At 35.5% G+C, this 22,139-nt stretch overlaps 1 protein-coding gene across 2 annotated transcripts in view; it reads right to left on the bottom strand.

Moving 5' to 3' along the window:
* Positions 1-517: 517 nt before the first annotated feature.
* The window catches only part of LOC133192446 (solute carrier family 23 member 2-like), a 40,626-nt gene continuing 19,004 nt past the window's right edge, over positions 518-22,139 (bottom strand). The window contains exons 2-14 of one of the 2 annotated variants that reach the window (XM_061328455.1): positions 13,897-13,970; positions 7,562-7,750; positions 4,145-4,302; positions 3,925-4,019; positions 3,574-3,650; positions 3,244-3,425; positions 2,938-3,058; positions 2,565-2,727; positions 2,222-2,475; positions 1,761-2,034; positions 1,563-1,658; positions 1,231-1,470; positions 518-644 (exon numbers count right to left, since the gene is read on the bottom strand). In XM_061328455.1, coding sequence (XP_061184439.1) covers positions 628-644; positions 1,231-1,470; positions 1,563-1,658; positions 1,761-2,034; positions 2,222-2,475; positions 2,565-2,727; positions 2,938-3,058; positions 3,244-3,425; positions 3,574-3,650; positions 3,925-4,019; positions 4,145-4,302; positions 7,562-7,750; positions 13,897-13,944 — 1,914 coding nt within the window. In that variant the 5' untranslated portion in view covers positions 13,945-13,970 and the 3' untranslated portion in view covers positions 518-627. Of the gene's footprint in view, positions 645-1,230; positions 1,471-1,562; positions 1,659-1,760; positions 2,035-2,221; positions 2,476-2,564; positions 2,728-2,937; positions 3,059-3,243; positions 3,426-3,573; positions 3,651-3,924; positions 4,020-4,144; positions 4,303-7,561; positions 7,751-13,896; positions 13,971-14,015; positions 14,048-22,139 lie in introns of those variants that run through there. The other variant, XM_061328463.1, reaches the window with a different exon arrangement.

Here is a 22,139-nt window from a genome sequence, read left to right as displayed (position 1 = left end):
TGAATAAAAGAAGATAGGACATTTATATGTCATGTGCATTACCTGTTTCAAAACCTTTCAGAATGTTACTGTACTCTGGCTTTTGACCTCGTGACCTTAACCTTTAAGATTTACCTACAATTTTTTTCTTTCTTTCTTTCTTTTTTAACATTAGTAAGAACTTTTGAATGAGAGAAGATAGGGCTCTCATATTTTACATGTACATTACTTATGACACCTCTCAGAAAGGTATATCAATTTTTGACTTATCATGAACTTGAAGACAGTTAAAATATGCTATAAATTCATTGCATCCAAACCACTAAGACACCAAAAGCGGGGGATCACAATTCTTTGAGATTGCTTGTTATTCCGATAGTATAATCATACCCCTCCCCATAGGTATTTCTACCCATTTAATTCTACATCTCTGAAACCTACGCACGTCCTTCCCTGGAGCCAGGGCTATATACCTGATCTGACAATACGCAACGTTATTTCCTCACAACGAAAAATTGAAAAGAATAAAAACTTGTATATTTCTGTAACTCCATTTGCTGGTACTATTAGGCACCAATTTATATATCTACATGTAACGTAATGTACAGGTTCTGAATACAACAGGTAGTAAAACCATCGAGCTCGCCGTCATCTCTCTGTATATTCTGAAAAAGAAAAATTAATAAAATGGGTGATAGTACATGGACCTAGGTGCCCTAAGTTTGATAATTTTTTTCATGAGCAAAAAATTGGGAAGACTATAGTAAAAGCAGAGGTTAGAAATTAGGACGAGTATATCAGGAGAGCAGCTAGGGACGAGGAAAATGAGAACGGAGAAATTTAGAGACGGGGAAAATGAGAGCAGGAACGGAGATTAGAGACGGGGAAAATTAGAACAGGAAAGAAGAAAATTAGAGTCAAATTAATTTTACTCACATGTTCACTTTTCCCCGGAAAACCTGACTGACTGGTACAAAAAAAATCCCATGAAAGAATTCTTAATTGACTACAAAATTTTATTTCGTGTTCACAAACATTTCAAAAATCGAAATATACACAGGGTGTGCACAATTAAAGGAAAATGAAAGAAAAATGAAAATTGTAAACGGGACTAATATTTGAAAAAAAAATAGCTGAGTTTATGAGGAGGTAGACTAACAACACAAAAGTGTCACCTAACGTCCCATAGGTATAGTTAAGGTATGTACTAACGTCCCATGTTATGTAATAATGTCTCATATATGTACTAACGTCCCATAGGGATAGTATGTACTAAACTCTTTCTTCTTCCCATGTCCACCGACAAATGGCGTTCGGATTCCGGTTTTGTGGGATTAGGCATAAAAGGGACATATTTCATAATTCTGGCGTTAGCCATCCGTGAAGGTTGCCATGGTTTATAAACTTCGAATCCCTCCTGATATTTCCCAGAGGGGACTGAGTCCTTCTCCGTCGTCTGCCAGGCTGCGATTCCCCGCTCTTCTGGGGTACCTTAAAAATTTTAAGAAAACATTCAAATGTCTGCTTCCGGTAGTTTAACACACGATCTCAGTTTATGCCAGAATATGAATAAATACATGTACCTGGTACAGTATTGTCAAGGAAACAGGAGAGTATGGCACCCACCATGTTTGGGTTGCCAAGTAACATCTTAAGTATGTCATCTGCTTCTGGATTTCCTGTTATTTAAAATCTCTTAAGTGATAAAGATTCAGTGCCACAGTAAGAATGGGAGATTCGCGACTTTTTAATGACTGTTGACAAAGTGCAATCGGTCTCACCTGTGTTTACGGTATTGGGGTACCTTTCGATCCAGTGTGGCATCATCAACCCCACTAAAAGAGAGGTTCCGATGATGGCAGAGTTTCGAGTGGAAGATAGATCCACAGACTGGAGGTTGGATAAGACTACTCCATTAAACATTCCAAACATAATGATAAGAGCCCCACCAAGCACTGGGTGTGGGATCGTGATGAATACAGCGGAAAATTTCCCAATAATTCCAAAGAGAATATAAACCAAAGAGAGACATACAAACACGTGACGACTGGCGACCTGAAGTGAAATCAGTGTCTTTTTATAACTTAAAAAGGAAAATGCATGTTAAATACATGTTGAACAATATCTACGAACACTAGCAACTGCAGTATAGGAGTGAGTATTTAATTTGATTCGAATGCATTCATGTATACTATAAACTTAACACTGCTATGCCCATAGAATATTCATTCTTTAAACCCACCTTTGTTAAGCTTATAGCACCAATATTTCCTCCATATGTTGTGGTGCCATGACCACAGCCAACAGCCCCTGAAAGTGTGGTGCAAAGTCCCTCCACAGCAATCCCACGATTAACTGCGTGTGACGGAGGAGGCGGGACTCGGCACGTGGTGGCGCAGGCGTAATAGTCTCCAATGGAGTCCAGTATAGAAACAATGGTGGCAATGAAGAAACCTACAAAGGCGCTGATGCTGAATCGAATCATGCCGAACTGCCCTGTAATTTTTTTAAACTGATTAAGTCTGGTTTTATTCAAAAACAAGTATAAATTACTTGAATTTCAAAACGGAAACCTACACAATTACCTGGGTAAGGGAATTGGAACCACTTAGCATTAGTAATGACGTAACTTCTGGCGTCTGTCCTGGCGTAATAGAGTCTGTCCTTGACGAATTTAGCGCTGTCAAACACACCGCTCTCCGTCATGATGATACTTACAACCCAGCCAATCACAATAGCGATTAAAATCTAAAACAAATATTCACCCTACCAATGAAAATGCATAAGACAAGAAGCAACAAACCAATCGAAATGAAGATAACTGTCATGCTAAAGGTCAACTAAGAAAGATTAGTCGGTAATTAATCAGACAAAAGTCGAACAGATGCTACAACGAAGTAAACTGGACAGATCGACAATAGAGAACAACTTTCTGGAGAGAATTAAAGCTGTCCTTACGGCAAACACTTGATGAAGAGGATATCTGATCACGTGACAGGATTTCCTCCTTGTCCACACAGGGATTGGCATGTTGTATTTTGAAAGGTAGAGGGACATGATGATGGCTATAGCGCATGTCCTAAAAAGACAAGCATGTACGTTACTTAAATTACACTCATTTTTCTATCTTTAATTTGTTTGCAAGACATTGACAACTTCATAACGCTAGGAACACTGAGGAAGGGGTTATCATTGTTATGTGCGCTTACTTTTGAGACAATGGGAATTAATGTTTTATCACTACATGACGACCAATATACGTACATGGAGGCGATTCCCCAGTGAACTTGTGCGAACTTTGTAACCGATGTTACCATGTAGATTCCTATCAACAGAATCGTGGGGACTATGGTAACGGGCCCAATAAAGCGTAATAAGATTCCGACCAATCCGGTGGCACCAACTACAAAGTGGATCAGTCCCGCCAACATCAGGCTTCCCTGTAGCTGTAGAATTAAATAATTCCTTAGAAATTATGTACGAAATTTTAGGAAAAAACATCGATTATTTTATGTGGCGTTATTATTTGAAACAAGAACTATATCTTCAAGCTATCACACTTATCATACCGATACAATTGCCTGTAAGTCTCACCGTTTGAATATGATAGATAATAACTTCATCTTCGTTGACGGCTACAGTCTCTGTCGTATTGGAAGTGACGTTGAAAACTTTAACAATAGGAGTATCAAACTGAATTTATAGCATTTAAATATATCTTTTAAATATCTTTTAAACAGAGAGAGTCTATAACAAATTCAAGTTATAAATGTACCGGTACATGTATACCCAACAAACAACACCGTCGATAAACACCCCGTCGTCCGTTCTTACGGATTTCTCCATATTTGCTTCATTTATTTTAAATTTTATTAAATTTAAAATATTTAAAATTTGATTTTTTTTCTTTAAAAAAAAAAAACTGTCAGAATGGACACCACTTACATGTAGTGGTCATATTACACCTGTCTTTGTCTATTGCTGCCATGGCAACTAACGGGGCCACATAATCTGGCGTGGCTCCTTGATAAAGTGGCAATCTGAAGTTTTAAAACAAAACAAGTCGTTTGAGGATTAAGCTGTTTTAAATGACTTGGCAAGAAGAATTTGAAGAGACACTAAAATAAAAACTATTCTCGGACTCAAAGTTTATTTTATTCCAAACCTGACACCTATAGTATTCATAAGAAGTGTAGTAATGCCATTCATGAACAAAGTGGAGCTAAGCAGACGAGATTTGAAGTCCTCATCGTGCTCTGCACATGCGTACTCAGCAACCAGCAAAGATACAGCCAAAGAGGTGGAAAGGGCCAGCAGTGCTTGCTGAAAAATGTTCAAAAATTAGTTATACTTGTGATTTTTTTCTCTCATCTAAGCCAGAGATTCAAATAAGTTTTTCTGTCATCCATTTTTTTTGTCTGTCGACTATCTGCCAACTTCCACTTTTTTTTTACTTTTCCCCCAGAACTATAGCACAAATTAAACCAAACGGTGAATACCAGAGGTGACAACATTACAGGAATGATAGATACCAGAGGTGAAACATTACAGGAATGATAGATACCAGAGGTGACAACATTACAGAATATTAATAGCTACCAGAGATGTCAACATTACAGGAATAATAGATACCAGAGGTAACAACATTACAGGAATGATAGATACCAGAGGTGACAACATTACAGGAATGATAGATACCAGAGGTGACAACATTACAGGAATGATAGATACCAGAGGTGACAACATTACAGGAATGATAGATACCAGAGATGACAACATTACAGAAATGATAGATACCAGAGGTGACAACATTACAGGAATGATAGATACCAGAGGTGACAACATTACAGGAATGATAGATACCAGAGATACCAGAGGTGACACCATTACAGGAATGATAGATACCAGAGGTGACAACATGACAGGAATAATAGATACCAGAGGTGACAAAATGACAGGAATGATAGATACCAGAGGTGACAACATTACAGGAATGATAGATACCAGAGGTGACAACATTACAGGAATGATAGATACCAGAAGTGACAACATTACAGGAATGATAGATACCAGAGGTAACAACATTACAGGAATGATAGATACCAGAGATACCAGAGGTGACAACATTACAGGAATGATAGATACCAGAGGTGACAACATTACAGGTATGATAGATACCAGAGGTGACAACATTACAGGAATGATAGATACCAGAGATACCAGAGGTGACAACATTACAGGAATGATAGATACCAGAGGTGACAACATTACAGGAATAATAGATACCAGAGGTGACAACATTACAGGAATGATAGATACCAGAGGTGACAACATTACAAGATTATAGATAACAGAGTTGACAACATTACAGGAATGATAGATACCAAAGGTGACAACATTACAGGAATGTTAGATATCAGAGGTGACAACATTACAGGAATGATAGATACCAGAGATGACAACATTACAGGAATAATAGATACCAGAGATACCAGAGGTGACAACATTACAGGAATGATAGATACCAAAGGTGACAACATTACAGGAATGATAGATACCAGAGGTGACAACATTACAGGAATAATAGATACCAGAGGTGACAACAATACAGGAATGATAGATACCAGAGGTGACAACATTACAGGAATGATAAATACCAGAGATACCAGAGGTGACACCATTACAGGAATGATAGATACCAGAGGTGACAACATGACAGGAATAATAGATACCAGAGGTGACAACATTACAGGAATGATAGATACCAGAGATACCAGAGGTGACAACATTACAGGAATGATAGATACCAGAGGTGACAACATTACAGGAATAATAGATACCAGAGGTGACAACATTACAGGAATGATAGATACCAGAGGTGACAACATTACAAGATTATAGATACCAGAGTTGACAACATTACAGGAATGATAGATACCAAAGGTGACAACATTACAGGAATGTTAGATACCAGAGGTGACAACATTACAGGAATGATAGATACCAGAGGTGACAACATTACAGGTATGATAGATACCAGAGGTGACAACATTACAGGAATAATAGATACCAGAGGTGACAACATTACAGGAATAATAGATACCAGAGATACCAGAGGTGACAACATTACAGGAATGATAGATACCAGAGGTGTCAACATTACAGGAATGATAGATACCAGAGGTGACAACATTACAGGAATGATAGATACCAGAGGTGACAACATTACAAGAATGATAGATACCAGAGGTGACAACATTACAGGTATAATAGATTTGAGGGCCACAGAACCAGAGGTGACAATATTACAGGGATGATAGATTTGAGAGCCACAGAATCAAAGTTGACAACATTAAAGTAAGAGATTCAATTTTGCTCATATCATCAGCCAGTCCTCAGGGTAGAGTACTTCCATGGTAGGAATCATTTTTGCATAGAAATACCGGCATATAAGAACAATTTACAAAATTCTGCTCAAAAACAATATATAAAAGCAACTAAAGTGTGCAAGCATCCCTGTGTTGTACAGATTTAACTTTTTTTACACCATGATAATCCTAGATTAGTATATATTATAGTAAATGCGAAAAATTGCATATAAAATTATACAGAACAAGCTTCAAGGCTACTAAGTATAAACTTTGTTAAATACTTTCTGGTTTATCGGGAAAAAAATAGATCGTAAAAATAGGGCTCGAAATAATTTTTTTCACTGATCACTCGGGCTATCAACTTAAAATTGTTCAGGTCAATCGATAACTTTCACTGTCACTTTCACTGCTAGTAGGTATGAAAAAGGCTGACCCAAAATCAGTGCTTAAACAAGGGCACTGCAAGGATAAGGCGGAGCATCTCCTAGCACATTGATCCCGATATAAATTATTGCTTGTGTAACTTCCGTTACGCACTCACTCACTTACTCACCCACACGCACACAAGCGCGTTACTATAATCGTTCCAATTTTTTTTTTTTTTCGAGGGGATAAAAAATCAGACTACATTTAATGTAATCGTGAGTTTATTTTCCGATTTTAAAAATCAACAGTTAAAAAAAATTACATTTCTTCACCGTTGAATTTTGATTCTTAATCATGTGTAGTAGTGCCAATAGCCCTTGTTTACTACACATTTTTTTTATAATACATCGTATCTTGTTCCAGCATGGTAAAACAACGTTTAAGAAACAGTGCAATGTTTAAAATGACACTCCTCAAGAAAAGTTGTTCTTAGAAATTTTTGTGATATTGAAATTACATTGCGTTAATTAATAGTACAGCCTAGCAAAAAAATGTTCGCACCAAAATAGAACATGGACGCATGCGCACAAACTTGTCTCGACAACTAGCCCGACTGTGAATTGATTTTGATATGCATAAAATAATCACTGTTCCCAAGGACACGTGCTTTTCTAAAATCCAAAAATTTACTGGCCCCAGACCAGTGAGCCACCAATTATTTCGAGCCCTGGACAAATATTTCAGTAGATAGACATGGCCCTTGTGCTTCTTGTTTCATCTGAAATTGGTATTTGAAATATTACTTTGTGTTTCCTTTTGTATCAGCACTAATAATTTGTTCATACCTGCATGGCAAAGAATAGAGTGAGATGTATGGGGGTGGCGTCACTGATTCTGTAAATAAGGGGACTGTCCTCCATTTCAATTTCAGGACTTTTTTCCTGTACAGTCTTGGTGACGTCCCCTGGATTCTGTAGGTGATTCTCACAATTTGCATTTTGTTTTGTATTTTTCTGGTCATTGTTGTATGGTCCCTACAACACCATTCTATATAATTAATTAGCTGTCTGACTGAGATACAAAGTTCTGTTTACACAACAAATCGAGGTAGCGAGAAGACAAGGACAAGAAATCAAATGAGGCGGCAAAGCAAGAATTACAATACCATTCTGTATAATTTATCAGACATTCGATTATGATACAACTTATGTAGGGCAACACATAGCGGAAAGGCATGGGGAAGAAATCAAATAAGGGCAACGAAGCAAGCAGGAAGGCTAGGGCGACAACGCAAGGTCGAAAATGTCAGATAGGCATCAGAAAAACTACAAAACAAAGTTTTAATTAAAGTGATTTAAACGATTCTAACTACTTTTTATATAATGAAAAATGTATTTCCGAAGAATATTTAAAAAATTTGAAGTACGATTTTTTATTATTATCATGCCAAGTTCTGAAATGGACGATTTAAAGAATTAGGCCAAAATAAAAAATACCTTTGTTTCCCCTAACGCGACCGACCCACTTAAATCGTGCCGACTGAAAAGTTTTTTTAATAAGACTATTTAAATATTTTTTTTATTGTTTATCAAATTTATAAAATACAATTTCATCAAAATCCGTTTTTTATCAGAACGGCGGCTTTTGTTTTACTCTCATTTGGTGCCGACAACATGTGGCCTCAGAGGGTTAGTTCGTGTTATAAAACAATGGTGACGTATCAATCTTATTATATCTTTAACTTATTAGAATCCTACACTCTTGAGACATCTCGTGAATTAATGTACCATGTAATGACTAAGGAGTGTTAAGATGGTATTTAAAAAAATTAACATACGTAGTAAGCATAGCAAAGCCTGGCTCATGAGTAGATGAGGGGCGCTCCTTGTGAACACATATCAATAAATTTCACTGCATTTGATTCGTTTCGATCTAATAAACAGTTCATGTAAGATCCTATTTTTACTACATAGGACCATAGGAGTTGTAAATATGTCTTTGTATGATTATTTCATTTGATAAATATAATTCAGATGTCGTTTCTTTATTCCTTTTATTTATGGGGTATTGACTCCGTGACTATAAAATTAGATATATGAAACTTTAATCATTTTAGATATGGTTTGGTTGAATTATATATTGTTTATACATGTACATGTACACTATTTCCAAATAGTGTTGAAATATTTAAAATTTGCTTATGGTACGGCTTCCTGAGACGGCCAGTTTATTTTGCTTTAGTTAGGCCCTTGAAAACAGGTTGTTTCTTTGCTTTAAAATACCTTTAAAATTTGTTGGGCCGGTGGAAGGCTCTTAATTTAGACTTTTACTCGGCACTTATGGCCTTTGATCATTAGGCATCAGTAAGGGATCTTTTACGTGCCATCTACATGTATACTCCGACACTGGACATACGTTTTTTATGGTCTTATTCCACTGACCGGTCTGCAAGTCCCACGTCGGGACCTGTGACTTAGAATTACATGTAGCTCCCGAATTACGTCGTGACTCCAAAACGAAACACTAGAATTACTGTGCCACGCGAGGCCCTTGACATTTTGTCTGTGTAAGTACTCGAAGATGATAGTAGGTTTGAAAAATGTACTCGAATGTCCGATGGTTCAGTATTTGCGAATCTTGTGTTTTTTGTAAATATTCGATTTCAATAAATTTACGCTGGACTGAGATATTTTACAAGTTCAAATGAATAATATTTATGAATTAATTTACCATACATGTTGCTTCATTTATATGATATTAGGTTTAAAATTGGTTTCTTTTGTTCTTTCTTATTTATAAAGATATTATTCAATTTTTCAGAATGTATTCCCAAACCTGCTGTCAGAAAAAAAAAATAATTTACCTACCTACCGACCCAACTTGAGATTTTTGGGTCAGGTTAGGGGAAACAAAGATATTTTTAATGATGGCCTTAATTTTTATTTTTATTCGGTAAGTTTCAAATTCGAAGTACATTTGTACATGTTTTTATATATAAAAAAAATAATAAATGTGTTCCACGGAACGCATGTGTCGCCTAGCTGCTATAGCATCAATAAAGACTTCACTGAGTATTTTTGAAAAGCAGGCCAAAGGTAAAGATCCATTTGACCTTGACCTTTGGCCTTTTTTTCACAGGTGAACTGTAAGGTTGATATTTTCAATATGTCTTACAGCGCTGTAAGACAGGTAGTGCACTTCCCAGATAGCACAAACTTACCTCTCAAAGGTCAAAGAATATGTGTATATCGATACTATGGTGTATTTTGAAAAGCGGATCAAAGGTCAAATTCAAAGGTCACGAAGTCGTTTCTCCAATACATAAATTCTCAGCAAAATATTCAAATTCATAATTCTGAAACTTCTCAAGTTAGAAGGTGTGACAGACGGACAGACAGACGCCAGGCAAAGTGATCCCTAAATGTCCCTCTGCTCTGCAGGCAACACAAAAAAGTGAAAGTATTATCTTTGGAGAATTGAATTATGTTAAACGTGCTATTTCGAACTCGACACATAGTTTCCATTCATTTAAACAAAGATTTTATGTGCTTTATAGTAGTTTTTTTTTCTAGTCTCTTCTGACCCCTTAATGATGTGTATTTTTGCTTTTTGTCGTTTACTTTAATAAAATAACATTTTCTTCATTTTCAATGCTGCTGTTATTTTTGTCCTACTCCATCAAAAAATCTCAGGCTCAATCGCCTTGGCTCTGTACTTACAAAAATTACAAAGGAAATGAAAGCAGTTCGCGTCTATTCAGTATCATTTTTTTTAATTCATTGTAATTTTTTCAATGTTTTTATGATCAGTCAGGGAATTCTTTATGTAGATTTATGCTGGCCAAAAAGGTTATGGTTTAGGACCAGTCCCCTCTTACTACGATGGCCATATATGCGTGACCTTTGTCAAGTATGATTGATGGACTGTATAGAATTTATTTCCCATAATTCTACACAGATGAATGACCAATCTGTTGTCGAAATCATATAGAATTAATGATAATTTCAAAAATATTTGAAAAGTGAAAAAATGAATTAATAATAGCACTACATTATACATGTATGCATACAGCCCTTTGAAAAATAAAACAAGATTGTAGATAGTGTATTGATACTTGTGAGTGTTTAAAACAACGTATTTCGGTAAGAATTTTTTACCGAATACAGCATGTTCACACTGCTTTAAATGTTTAATTTCAATTATATATATATATATATATATATATATATATATATATATATATATATATATATATATATATATATATATATATATATATATATATATATATATATATTCCCCAGGAAAAGCGTTCGGATAGACGCAGAGATATAGAAGTGTAACCAAAGTAGAAAAAATGCGCTGAACATGGAAAATCTTTGATGTTTCTCTTCTTTTTATGGTCAGCTGGACCGAAATTAACTTATTAGATATACTTACATTCTTAAATAATGGACTGAATGCTACATGGTCCTTGCTGCTACAGTTACCGTGCCTACCTTATTGATGAAGTCCGATTCTTCCACAAAGACCGGATTACTAGATCCGTTCAGACTTCCGGAGTCTATGGACGTGTAACTTAGAGGACAGACGGTGATCTCGGCGTCCATGCTTTTAATAACCTCAAACTTCCTAGATGAATTTTTTTTGTACGCTCTGTTGATTTTATCATGCCTTAAACGATGATTTTTTTTTTCTGCATGGAATGAATCAAGGTGATTTTAATGTTGCAATTGGGGGGGGGGGGGTATTTTATGTATAGATCTGTAAAGCACTGGGCTAGGAGTATCACTTTGCTCTTTTTCTTAATGTCCTTCGAAATTTGCTACCGGGCTTATAAAGTATTATAGTGGGCTTGTTTACGAAAATACATAGCAACCTTGAACTTATTTCAGCTCACTGCACGGTGTCTTGATTGTTTGTACGAGCGTGTAGCTAGTGCATGTATTTTGCAAGTAAAAAACGACTCTGTATATAATTGTTTTTATTTAGATGACTAAACATTATAGGATATGGAAAATATTATTTTAAAGAACTTAGTTTAAACAATATTTAATGACAAAACTGCAAATACACCAATAGCAAATCCAATACAACTGAGATTTGGAAACATCTCGACGGATGCAACAATTAAGTGAGAGTATGTGTATAAAAATTAATGGACCACGGGTTTTCCAATATAATATATACAGTCTTACTGGAATTGGATTTAAAGATAAATCAACAAAATAACATTTTGTATAAAGTTATAACAAAGCACAAGTGCTTGGGGACGGGAACCCCCCCTCCCCCCCCCCCCCCCGGCGAGTTCCGTACCCCAAGGCTTGTTTGACTTTTTTAAAATAAAATATTTATCTATGGGACATTCACAAAGTATTACAACTAAATATTCAAAATATAACCTAAAACTAGCCGTTTATAAAAATTCACACTCTCTAGCTGATACTAAAAGAGAACGTTCTACCGTGTCACGATAAAGAGCCCTCACTGCTCAAGGGCCCTAAGTGCCGAGTAAAGGTCCAAATTTGAAGAAGCCCTTCACCGGTATATATGGTGACGTCTCTATATGAGAGAAGAATTCTCGAACGGAATGTTTAACAACATACAATCAATCAATCAATCTCTTTGTATAAAAAGTATTTATAGCTGTCATTTTATCCCCCTCCCGACTTTTCTTGTAGCTCCTAGCTGTAGGTCTTCAAGTTTACCTAATAGAAAGATACCAAATAATAAAATAAGATACTAGTAATTTGAACTTGGTAAAAAAAAAGAAGCCATATATGCTTATTTTGCCGTTTTTAGGCGGTAGAGGTGGGGTTGGGTGGGGCTGGGAGTTGTTGTATATATTAATTTAAATTTACAAATTACTTAATTTAAATGCAATATTTGCATTTATAAATTAAAAAAATACATGTTTACTTAAGTTGGTGGAGCACGTATTTTGGTTCTAAATGACGCAAATTTTATTTTATAGTACATATATAATTTTCCTTTCATAAAAAAAAGCTTACATTACATCTGAATTAAATTAAATAATTTAGATAAATTTTGCTTATCTATCGGCGCGAGAGACAACCTTATATTAAAATTCATTTCTTGTACATTTTTATAGGGAAGGGTTAGGGTTTATAAAAAAGTTCTCTGAAGCTTTTATGATGAAATAACATAAAATGTCAAGAATGGGAATCGAAAACATAATTCCACGGGTTTTACTATAGTTAATCAAAGTATCAAAGTTTTTACTATTGTAAATCAAAGTTTCAAAGTTTTTACTATAATAAATCAAAGTTCCAAAGTTTTCACAATAGTAAATAAAAGTTCCAAAGTTTTCACAATGGTAAATCAAAGTTTTCTCTATAATAAATCAAAGTTCCAAAGTTTTTACTTTGATACTATAGTTTACTACAGTATATTTTTAGGGTATGTATAAAATTTTGAACACGTAAATGCCTAAGCTTTGGTTGCTGTTTTCTGAATTTGGTTACCCATGGACCGTCGTTTGGTGTGTACTAGAATGGTTCTCCATAGTCCCTATGTTTCCTAGCTTTACTATAGCTATGTTACCTCCTTGATGACTTCTACAGTTAGCTACTTATACGCTTGAAGTGCTGTATTCTATGACTAACTAAATGTACACTCGAATCTAGAGAGGGAAGCCACTTGTCCTCCCCCGTTCCCACACGAAACAGGATGTTCGCGATTGGACAAATTGTTTACTGTCTTTTTGCTTGTCAAAAAAATAAATAAATAAATAAATAAATTGAAGCCCCCCTCCCCCCGGAAAACTTTCTTGATCCGCACAAGGTATAGGAGTTCAGTACAGTATCTAAAATATATTTTTAGTCGCCATATCAAGCTGCCACACACACGCCGCTATAATAGAACAAGTTCTCGAGAAGGGGGGGGGGGGCTTGGTGCAAGGGAATGAAAAGAAAGAGTATTTTAAAACATTATCTCTTCGACGGCTTTGTTTCACGTACAGGTTATCAAAAGTGTTGTTTTTTTTTTCTTAGAATTAATACGCGTATTGGGTTAAGTCATATGGAACTACCTACTTTGTAAATTTTAAGCACTAAAAGGAGGCTATCATTTGATTTGTCCTCGCTGTCCCAACTTTATCCACCAATGAATCAAAATTTCGTGCTATGCACAATTATACAAAATTCAAAATTGTAATTACCTTGGTAACGGCAGGTAAAAAGAGCGTGTCTTCTTCCTCAGAATTCATGTTTTTGATTCACGTGCTTAAAACCGCTCAGAAAATATAAAATAGGCCCTCAATTACAGAAAGATACTCACATGCAAAATATGTCCCACTATTTACAGTCGTGTCCTTGGTTGACAGTGATAATACAACTTTCCTTATCAGAAGCCACATGTACTTGTATTTGGGGATACATTAAGGTCAACTGGATAATTCCCCTCGTCTGACAACTCAAAAAACAATTTGGCAATTTCATTTTATCAGTTATAAACCTTTGTTGGTTCTGACTTGATTTTTCTCTTCCATTTCATGGTTACGAGTAACAGCACTTCGTGGCGTGTTTTTCTCTATGATTATTATACATGCATTAGATTGTATACACCTCAATGCATTAAATAAAATTTCAGATTGACTTTTTTTATGCCCCCGTATCGAAGATTCGGGGTATATAGTTTTTGCCCTGTCTGTCCGTCTGTCTGTCTGTTTATCTGTTTGTCTCTTTGTCCGCAAAAACTTGAACATTGCCCGCAAAAACTTTAACATTGCCCATAACTTTTGATTGGTTGGAGCTATGGCTTTTCATATTTCACATGTGTATTCCTTGTGACAGGACCTTTCTTTGGGTACTACCATATTTGACCTTTTGACCTTGACCTTGGAGTTTGACCTAGTTTTACAAAATTTTACCCAACTTTAACCTTGGCCATAACTTTTGAACAGCTGGAGCTAGGGCTTTCATACTTCACGTGTGTAATCCTTGTGACAAGACCTTCCTTTGGATACCAACAACTTTGATCTTTTGACCTTGACCTTGGAGTTTGACCTACTTTTGAAAAACTTTAACATTGGTAATAACTTTTGAAAGGTTGGTGCTAAGGATTTCCAACTTCACATATGTAATCCTTGTGACAAGACCTTCCTTTGGATATCAACAACTTTGACCTTGACCTTGGAGATTGACCTACTTTTGAAAAACTTTAACCTTGGCCATAACTTTTGAACAATTGGTGCTAGGGCTTTCATACTTTACATACGTAATCCTTGTAACAAGACCTTCCTTTGGATACCAACAACTTTGACCCTTTGACCTTGACCTTGGAGTTTGACCTACTTTTGAAAAACTTAAATAATACCTTGGCCATAACTTTTGAACAATTGGTGCCAGGGCTTTCATATTTCACATATGTAATCCTTGTGACAAGTCCTTCCTTTGGATACCAACAACTTTGACACTTTGACCTTGACCTTGAAGTTTGATCTACTTTTGAAAAACTTTAACCTTGTCCATAACTTGTGAACCGTTGGAGCTAGGGCTTTCATACTTCACATATATAATCCTTGTGACAAGACCTTCCTTTGGATACCAACAATTGTAATCCATTGACCTTGACCTTGGAGTTTGACCTACTTTTGGAAAACTTAAACCTTGGTCATAACTTTTGAACGATTGGTGCTTCAGCTTTCATATTTCACCAGTATATTTCTTGTGAGAAGGTCTTTCCTTAGGCACCATTATTTTTTACCATTTGACCTTGACCTTGATGTTTGACTTACTTTTGAAAAACTTTAACCTTTTTCATATCTATTCAATGGTTGCTGCTAGGGCTCTCATATTTCACAGGTATATTCCTCGAGACAAGACCTTACTTTGGGTACCAACATATTTGATTTGCATTTGAGAAAGTTTAACCTTTTTGCTATAAGTTGCCATACGGGGGCATCAGTGTTTCACAAACACACATAGGAAAAGCAAGATTTAGTTGACAAACCTCCAATTTGCAATCTTTGCTGCTTGTATGGAAAACATCTTTTATTATACATAAAATAAATAGTTATACATCAGTTCAATAAATATTTATTCCTCAGTATAATTCTGATAAGTTACATTATAGCTCTTTGTGCATGCAATGAAACAACCAAAAAAAATCAGATACACCTAACTGGAGGGCGGTTAAGATGAAATGTCAGAGGACGGATTTCAAACATGGTCTGTACAAGTCAATATTTCACAAAAACTGGACAACAAGTAAATTCTTTGGTATGTAAGCATGCAGTACGTCTAATGACTTGTATCTATTGATGTATTGATCCCATGTGACTGGAAATTTTCATAAATTATACAATTTTGACATGATATTAGGAATGTTAATCAAGGTTAAAAAACTAGATTTGCCAATATTTTTTAGCTGTTTTCATGAATGACAAGGTTTCAAGTAATTCAGCTATTTTATCAATCATAAAAAAAAATTGTGAATTTAGTAAAATAAATTCTTTGAAAAAGTCTTTTGGCAGATTTCTGCAAATATGGCTGAACTTGTAACAAAAATAACCAGCTATTAGAAGTTTATATATTTATCCCTGATTTGTAATGAATTGTAATAGTAGCAAGGAAATGCACTTCATTTCAGTGAACAACAATGCATTATAAAAAAAAATATCTTCAACTTCTGTTCCCTTAAATATCCCAGTTTACCATGATAAAATTGGAAAACTACGAAGCTCTTCGCAATTTTTATTAGAATAAAAAATAGGACAATCCAATTTGTAAGAAATGTTAATTGTAGCAAACAGCAAGATTGATCATAACTTACTTACTTTTTAACTTAAAAAATAACAACCATTTATAGCTCAGATATGATTAAAATTAAAAGAAAAATAAATAGATTTAGTAGCGATGTTGATCAGAGTACAAATCAACTCCCTTGTTAACAGGTAAGTCAAATAATTTGAGTAAAAAATATCCCTTTGTTCTATCCAAAGTCCATCACTACAATTTTATGTTCAATTCAATTCAATTAATTTTCAAATTGTGTAAAAACACATAGAGAAAATACAACAACATCAAACAAAATACGTTAACTATATTGATTATTTACAAAGGTTATTGATTACGGATACCTTCTTACATGAAAATAAACTTGAAAGCTTTAAAGCACTTGGTCGTGTTATATATGTTGATGGTAGATACAGTTTTCTACAATCGTTAAAGCTGGACATGACATAATATATTGGTATTCTTTTCCAGTATCATTTTCACATAAAAATACAGAGTACAGGTATATTGCTCCATCGGTCTGCCTCGATTGGTAATTTAAAATTACTAGTTCTAAATCTTACTAATGTAATTATAGTATTCATTGACACATTGACCTTTAAATAGCTTCTAGATGTTAAAGTACTATTAGTGAACAATTTACAAATTTTGCCTTTACTAGAAGTAGCACAATCTGAATTCCATTTTTGTTGAAATTGATCAATCAGTGTTTGCCTAATTACATTCAACAACTAGTTTTTATTTTCAACATTTTGCGTTATCCAGACGTAATATATACCACATTCTTGTAAAATACTCCGTATACATTCAATACATTTAAAACTACAATTAATAGATTGATGAGCTATACACATTGATGAGCTATATAAAAAATTATACAAAATATGACACAATTTTGTCTCTTTACATTTTAGCAGTTCTACCCAGAATTTTATCATTCTCATTTCAATTTTTACACTCAATGGATATCTACCAAGCTCACCTTAAACCATATAATTCGGTGTAGATGTCCTAAGATGACGGCATATGTTAACAAAATTTGAGTTGAAATTTATCAATAATATTCACATGTTCAAAATCACCATATCTTGCAATCACAAAGAAGGACAGGGATAATCATTTTATCAAAAATATCAATTTGACAATCGATAGACAAATTCAATTCTCTAGATTTTTTGGTTATGACATACATAACTCTGGTTGCTCTTTGCAAGCATATACCGGTATTCTCGTACTATAAAAGGACCCACTTCTTGAGAAAAAACTCCTAGATATTTAATTCTTTTACAACTTCAATTACAGTATTACTATACAGTAAATGCTACAGTGTCTGCCCTTACAAAAAATTATAATTTTTGTTTTATCAACATTCACATGTAATTTTCCTTTTTCACAATATTTTTGAAAACAGTTGAGTTGATATTGAAGATCATCCTTATCGGTAGTTTCAGACATCAATACAGTATCATCTGCATACAACATTTTCACAATTCTTAAATATACACGTAACTTTTGTTTAATTTCTTCAGGTTATTCAGTCCAACAATGTAAACAGTGGAAGAGTAATGTTCTGTTTGTCAAGTTCGTCATTGTCTATTTTTACCGCCTCAGTCTTTTTAGTATAATTAGAGACGAGAAAATGAGAGCCAGAAAGGGGAAAATTAGAGAAACACAAAAAATGAGAGCAGAAACCGTGAAAAATGAGAGAAGAATCCGTGAAAATGAGATCAGGGAAGGAGAAAATAAGAGACGGAAAAATGAAAGCAAGAAAGGAGAAAATTAGAGACGAGGAAAATGAGAGCAGGAAAGGAGAAAATAAGAGACTATGAAAATGAGAACAGGAAAGTAGAAAATTAGAGACGTGAAAAATGAGAGCAGAAAAAGAGAAAATTAGAGACCATGAAAATGAGAGAAGAAAAGTAGAAAATTAGAGACGTGAAAAATGAGAGCAGAAAAGGAGAAAATTAGAGACCATGAAAATGAGAGAAGAAAAGTAGAAAATTAGAGACTAGGAAAACAAGATCAGGAAATGAGAAAAGTAGAAACGTAAAAATGAGAGCAGAAAAGAAGAGAATTAGAGACTATGAAAATGAGAGAAGAAACTAGGAAAATGAGATCAGGAAATGAGAAAAGTAGAGACGTAAATATGAGAACAGAAAAATAGAAAATTAGAGACGTGAAAAATGAGAGCAGGAAAGGAGAAAACTAGAGACGAGAAAAATGAGATCAGGAAAGAAAAAAGTAAGAGAGTAAGAAAATCAGAGCAGAAAAAGAGAAAATTAGAGATCGAAAAAATGAGAACAGAAGGAGAAAATTAGACGGGGAAAATGAGAACAGGAAAGGAGAGAATAAGAGATATGAAAAATGAGAGCAGGAAAGGAGAAAAATCCTTGATGTATACCTGGACTCACCATTGTACCATGTCCATTTATCATGCATTGCTGTCGCCTGATTAAGGTAAGGCGCCAGCCTTTATTACTACATTGATTTAGTAACCAATATTAACTCGGTTACGCGACAATTGGCGTCGCCGGTAGAATCATGGAAAGACAGAGAGGTCCAACAGAACTTTTCGCCAGGAAGGAGGTGAACATTATGTCGACTAGTGAGAAGGAGTACATCATCGAGAAGTGTAGTCGATCCAAAGAGACTGGTGTACGATCTGGCTCTTCTCAACGATGGAACGTCTCACAACACCATTTGTGACGTAACTTCAACAGTACCAACTGGCTAAGGACTTGAAAGATTCAAGATGGATCGAGACGACTAGAAAGGAGTGTAGTACGATCCTTTGTTCGGAGAGATGGGTTGATGACCACTTGCCGTCACTGAATAATAAACCTCCATCTAGGAAACGAGTGCGTCCTTCAGTTACAGGGTGATCCAAAATATCTTATTCTATTTTGACTTTCAATAACTTTGTCAATAATCATTCTACATATTTCATTTTATACATCATTTTAAACTGCTATACCTGCCATTTTAATAAAAAAGTAAATACGGGAAAACGTTGACGTCATCATGACGTTATGACGTCATTAAACTGTTATTGTTTATTTAACATGGATATATCAAATCAGAGAGCTGCAGAAATTGCCCAATCATTCACCAATAACGGTGATTCGTATCATGAGAAAAAGACATCCATCGGACACTAAGCTTACAAAACTGCAGGTTCACAGGTTAGTGAAGAGATTTCAGTGGACTGGTTCAGTAGAAGATGCTCGTTTGAAAAACACTGGAAGGCTTCGGACAACCAGAAATGTTGAATCGGTCGCAGTTGTTAAAGAAATGATAACGGAAACGCCGCAAAAGTCAGTGAGAAGTATTACGAGAGATCTAGGGAACATGTCCAGTTATGAAGTGTGTATAGAACTGACTTAAATCTTCTCCCTTACACAATGCCTATGATGCAACACTAGAAAGAATCTGACATAGCCATGAGACTTGAATTTGCTCATTGGATGACCAACAACATTGATATAGCTGACATTGTTTGGTTTACCGATGAATCACACTTTTATCTAAATTCGTCTATAAACAAACGAAACTGCCGTGTTTGGGGAAAAGGGAATCTCAGTACTGGAACGAGAAGCCATTGCATGATGAAAAGGTGACAGTCTGGGCAGCTCTAAGTTCTGCTGGAGTCATTGGGCCATTTTTTTCGAAATCAATGGAGAGGTGAAAACTGTTAACAGTTACCATTACTTGCACCTTCTGAAGAACAAATTCATTCCAGCTCTGCGCAGGCGAGGTATTCATACTGCATATTTCCAACAAGATGGAGCAACCCCACACGCATCAGAAAAGTTCTTGGATGGTTACAGAAAACATTCGGTAACAAAGTGATTTCGTTCAGGACGGACTGTGTTTGGCCACCACGCTCCCCTGATTTAAGTCTAATGGATTTTTTTCTGTTCGGATTTTTGAAAGACAAAGTGTATACTCCAAAGCCAAACACCGTGGAGGATCTCAAATCAGCAATTAACCGAGAAATTCGGAAAGTTACACCAGACATATGCAGAAATGTGATCAATAACTTAAAGAAAAGATCACCCTGTACATTTTTATCTGCTACTTCAGAGGGAGGGGATGTGCGTGGACATTCGACCCAGACCTGCAAGTTATGCGTGAGAATGCTGTTGACTGTGCACCATCGGGTCCAGATGTGCGCGGGAATGTTAAGGCTGCACCCAGAGATATCCTACTTGCCTTTACAATATGACGTCATAGTAAGCTGTATGACGTGAACTTTAGAAATAATGATTTCTTAATTTCTATATTTAAAGTTTAATTTCAGGTCCAAGAAATGAATGGAATCATTTAAAAGTTAATATAAACTAAATCTTGTCGTTTTTGGGTGGTATAAATAGCTAATTATTTAGCACGGGGGCTAAATACCAAACCCATGACGTCATAGCTATTGATCAAATATTTGGCGAGTGAAATTAAAGGTGATGAGAATTCATGTAAACAAATATATGGAATGGGAGTTTAAAGCATATACTGTGAATGTTATGTGTGATTCATAAGGAATTAAAGATTAAGAATCAGGTACGCTGATATATTCTTATCATGTTTTCTTATAACGAACACAGGCAGTGCTTTGAAATCCCGATCAGCCTTTCCTCTGTCGTTCTATAACAACAAAGATGCAAAAGTTCAACACTACGCCGCATACTTTGAAACATAATTTTTGTTTGTATCGAATGCTTGTATTCAATAGTATTTGGAAAAGGCTGCTAGAATCGTGTGGTTAACATGAATTAATAACAATTCCTTGATCGTATGTATAAAATGTAAAAATTTTGGTAACGTTTCATGCAAAACTTTGGAATATTTGTTTCTGTAGGATTCTAGCAGCACTTTTCATGACCCAGTGATGTTTTTACATAATCATTTACACTCAAAGAAATGAGTTATCTCCGGGGTAGTGTTGAACTTTTTACTTTTTTTATTAAGGCAATTTTTCTATCTATAGACGTCACGTGATGACGTCGTGGTGGAGTGCTTCTTTTAGCCTAAGACATGACGTCTATACAATTGATAATGATAGTAAATGTTTTATCTATGGCTTTTCCGATTTATCAATGTTACATTTTACGAAAAAAGTCTAAATTCGCCGAAATTTGATCTGGGTACTGCCTTAACACACCTGCGTGCCTACAGTGACGGACATGCCACAGAGAAAATTCTTCCGAAGTACATGGTATGGCGGAAACCTCTCTAGTTCATGACATGGCGGATAAAGAATGTTCCATGCGTGAATAGGATTCTTACAAAGTGCATGTTTCTGTCAAGACACCTACTCGTGCAAAACCGAAGAAGCCCAGTAGTGTTCATGTAGTTGTAACCAAGGAAGTAAACACTGAACACCCCTCGGAGCGAGCGCGCCCTGACAGTGAGTCCACTACAAGACCTTCAAGTCACTCTCCGTCCTCCAGTATTTCTTCAGAAGTGCCCATTTCCAGAATGTGAGAAGAGAGAGAGGAAGATCAAGCGTCACGTACAGAGGACCCATCTTCCTGAGATTTTCAATGACATTAGGCCTCCACGTTCGTTAGGTGAGTCCGTCTTATGTCATCTCCAGATTCCTGCGTTAGAGTCTCTGGTGAAGAGTGCACTAGGACATCTTGTAGATTTAATTGCAGCGGTATACTACTTG

The sequence above is a fragment of the Saccostrea echinata genome, unplaced genomic scaffold, assembly GCF_033153115.1.
Source record: "Saccostrea echinata isolate AGI-Se365-2 ecotype Australia unplaced genomic scaffold, CSIRO_AGI_Sech_v1 ptg000001l, whole genome shotgun sequence".
In the NCBI taxonomy this organism is placed as follows: Eukaryota; Metazoa; Mollusca; class Bivalvia; order Ostreida; family Ostreidae; genus Saccostrea; species Saccostrea echinata.
The sequence above is the reverse complement of the archived record's forward strand: the minus strand, read 5'-3'. Positions and strand labels throughout refer to the sequence as shown.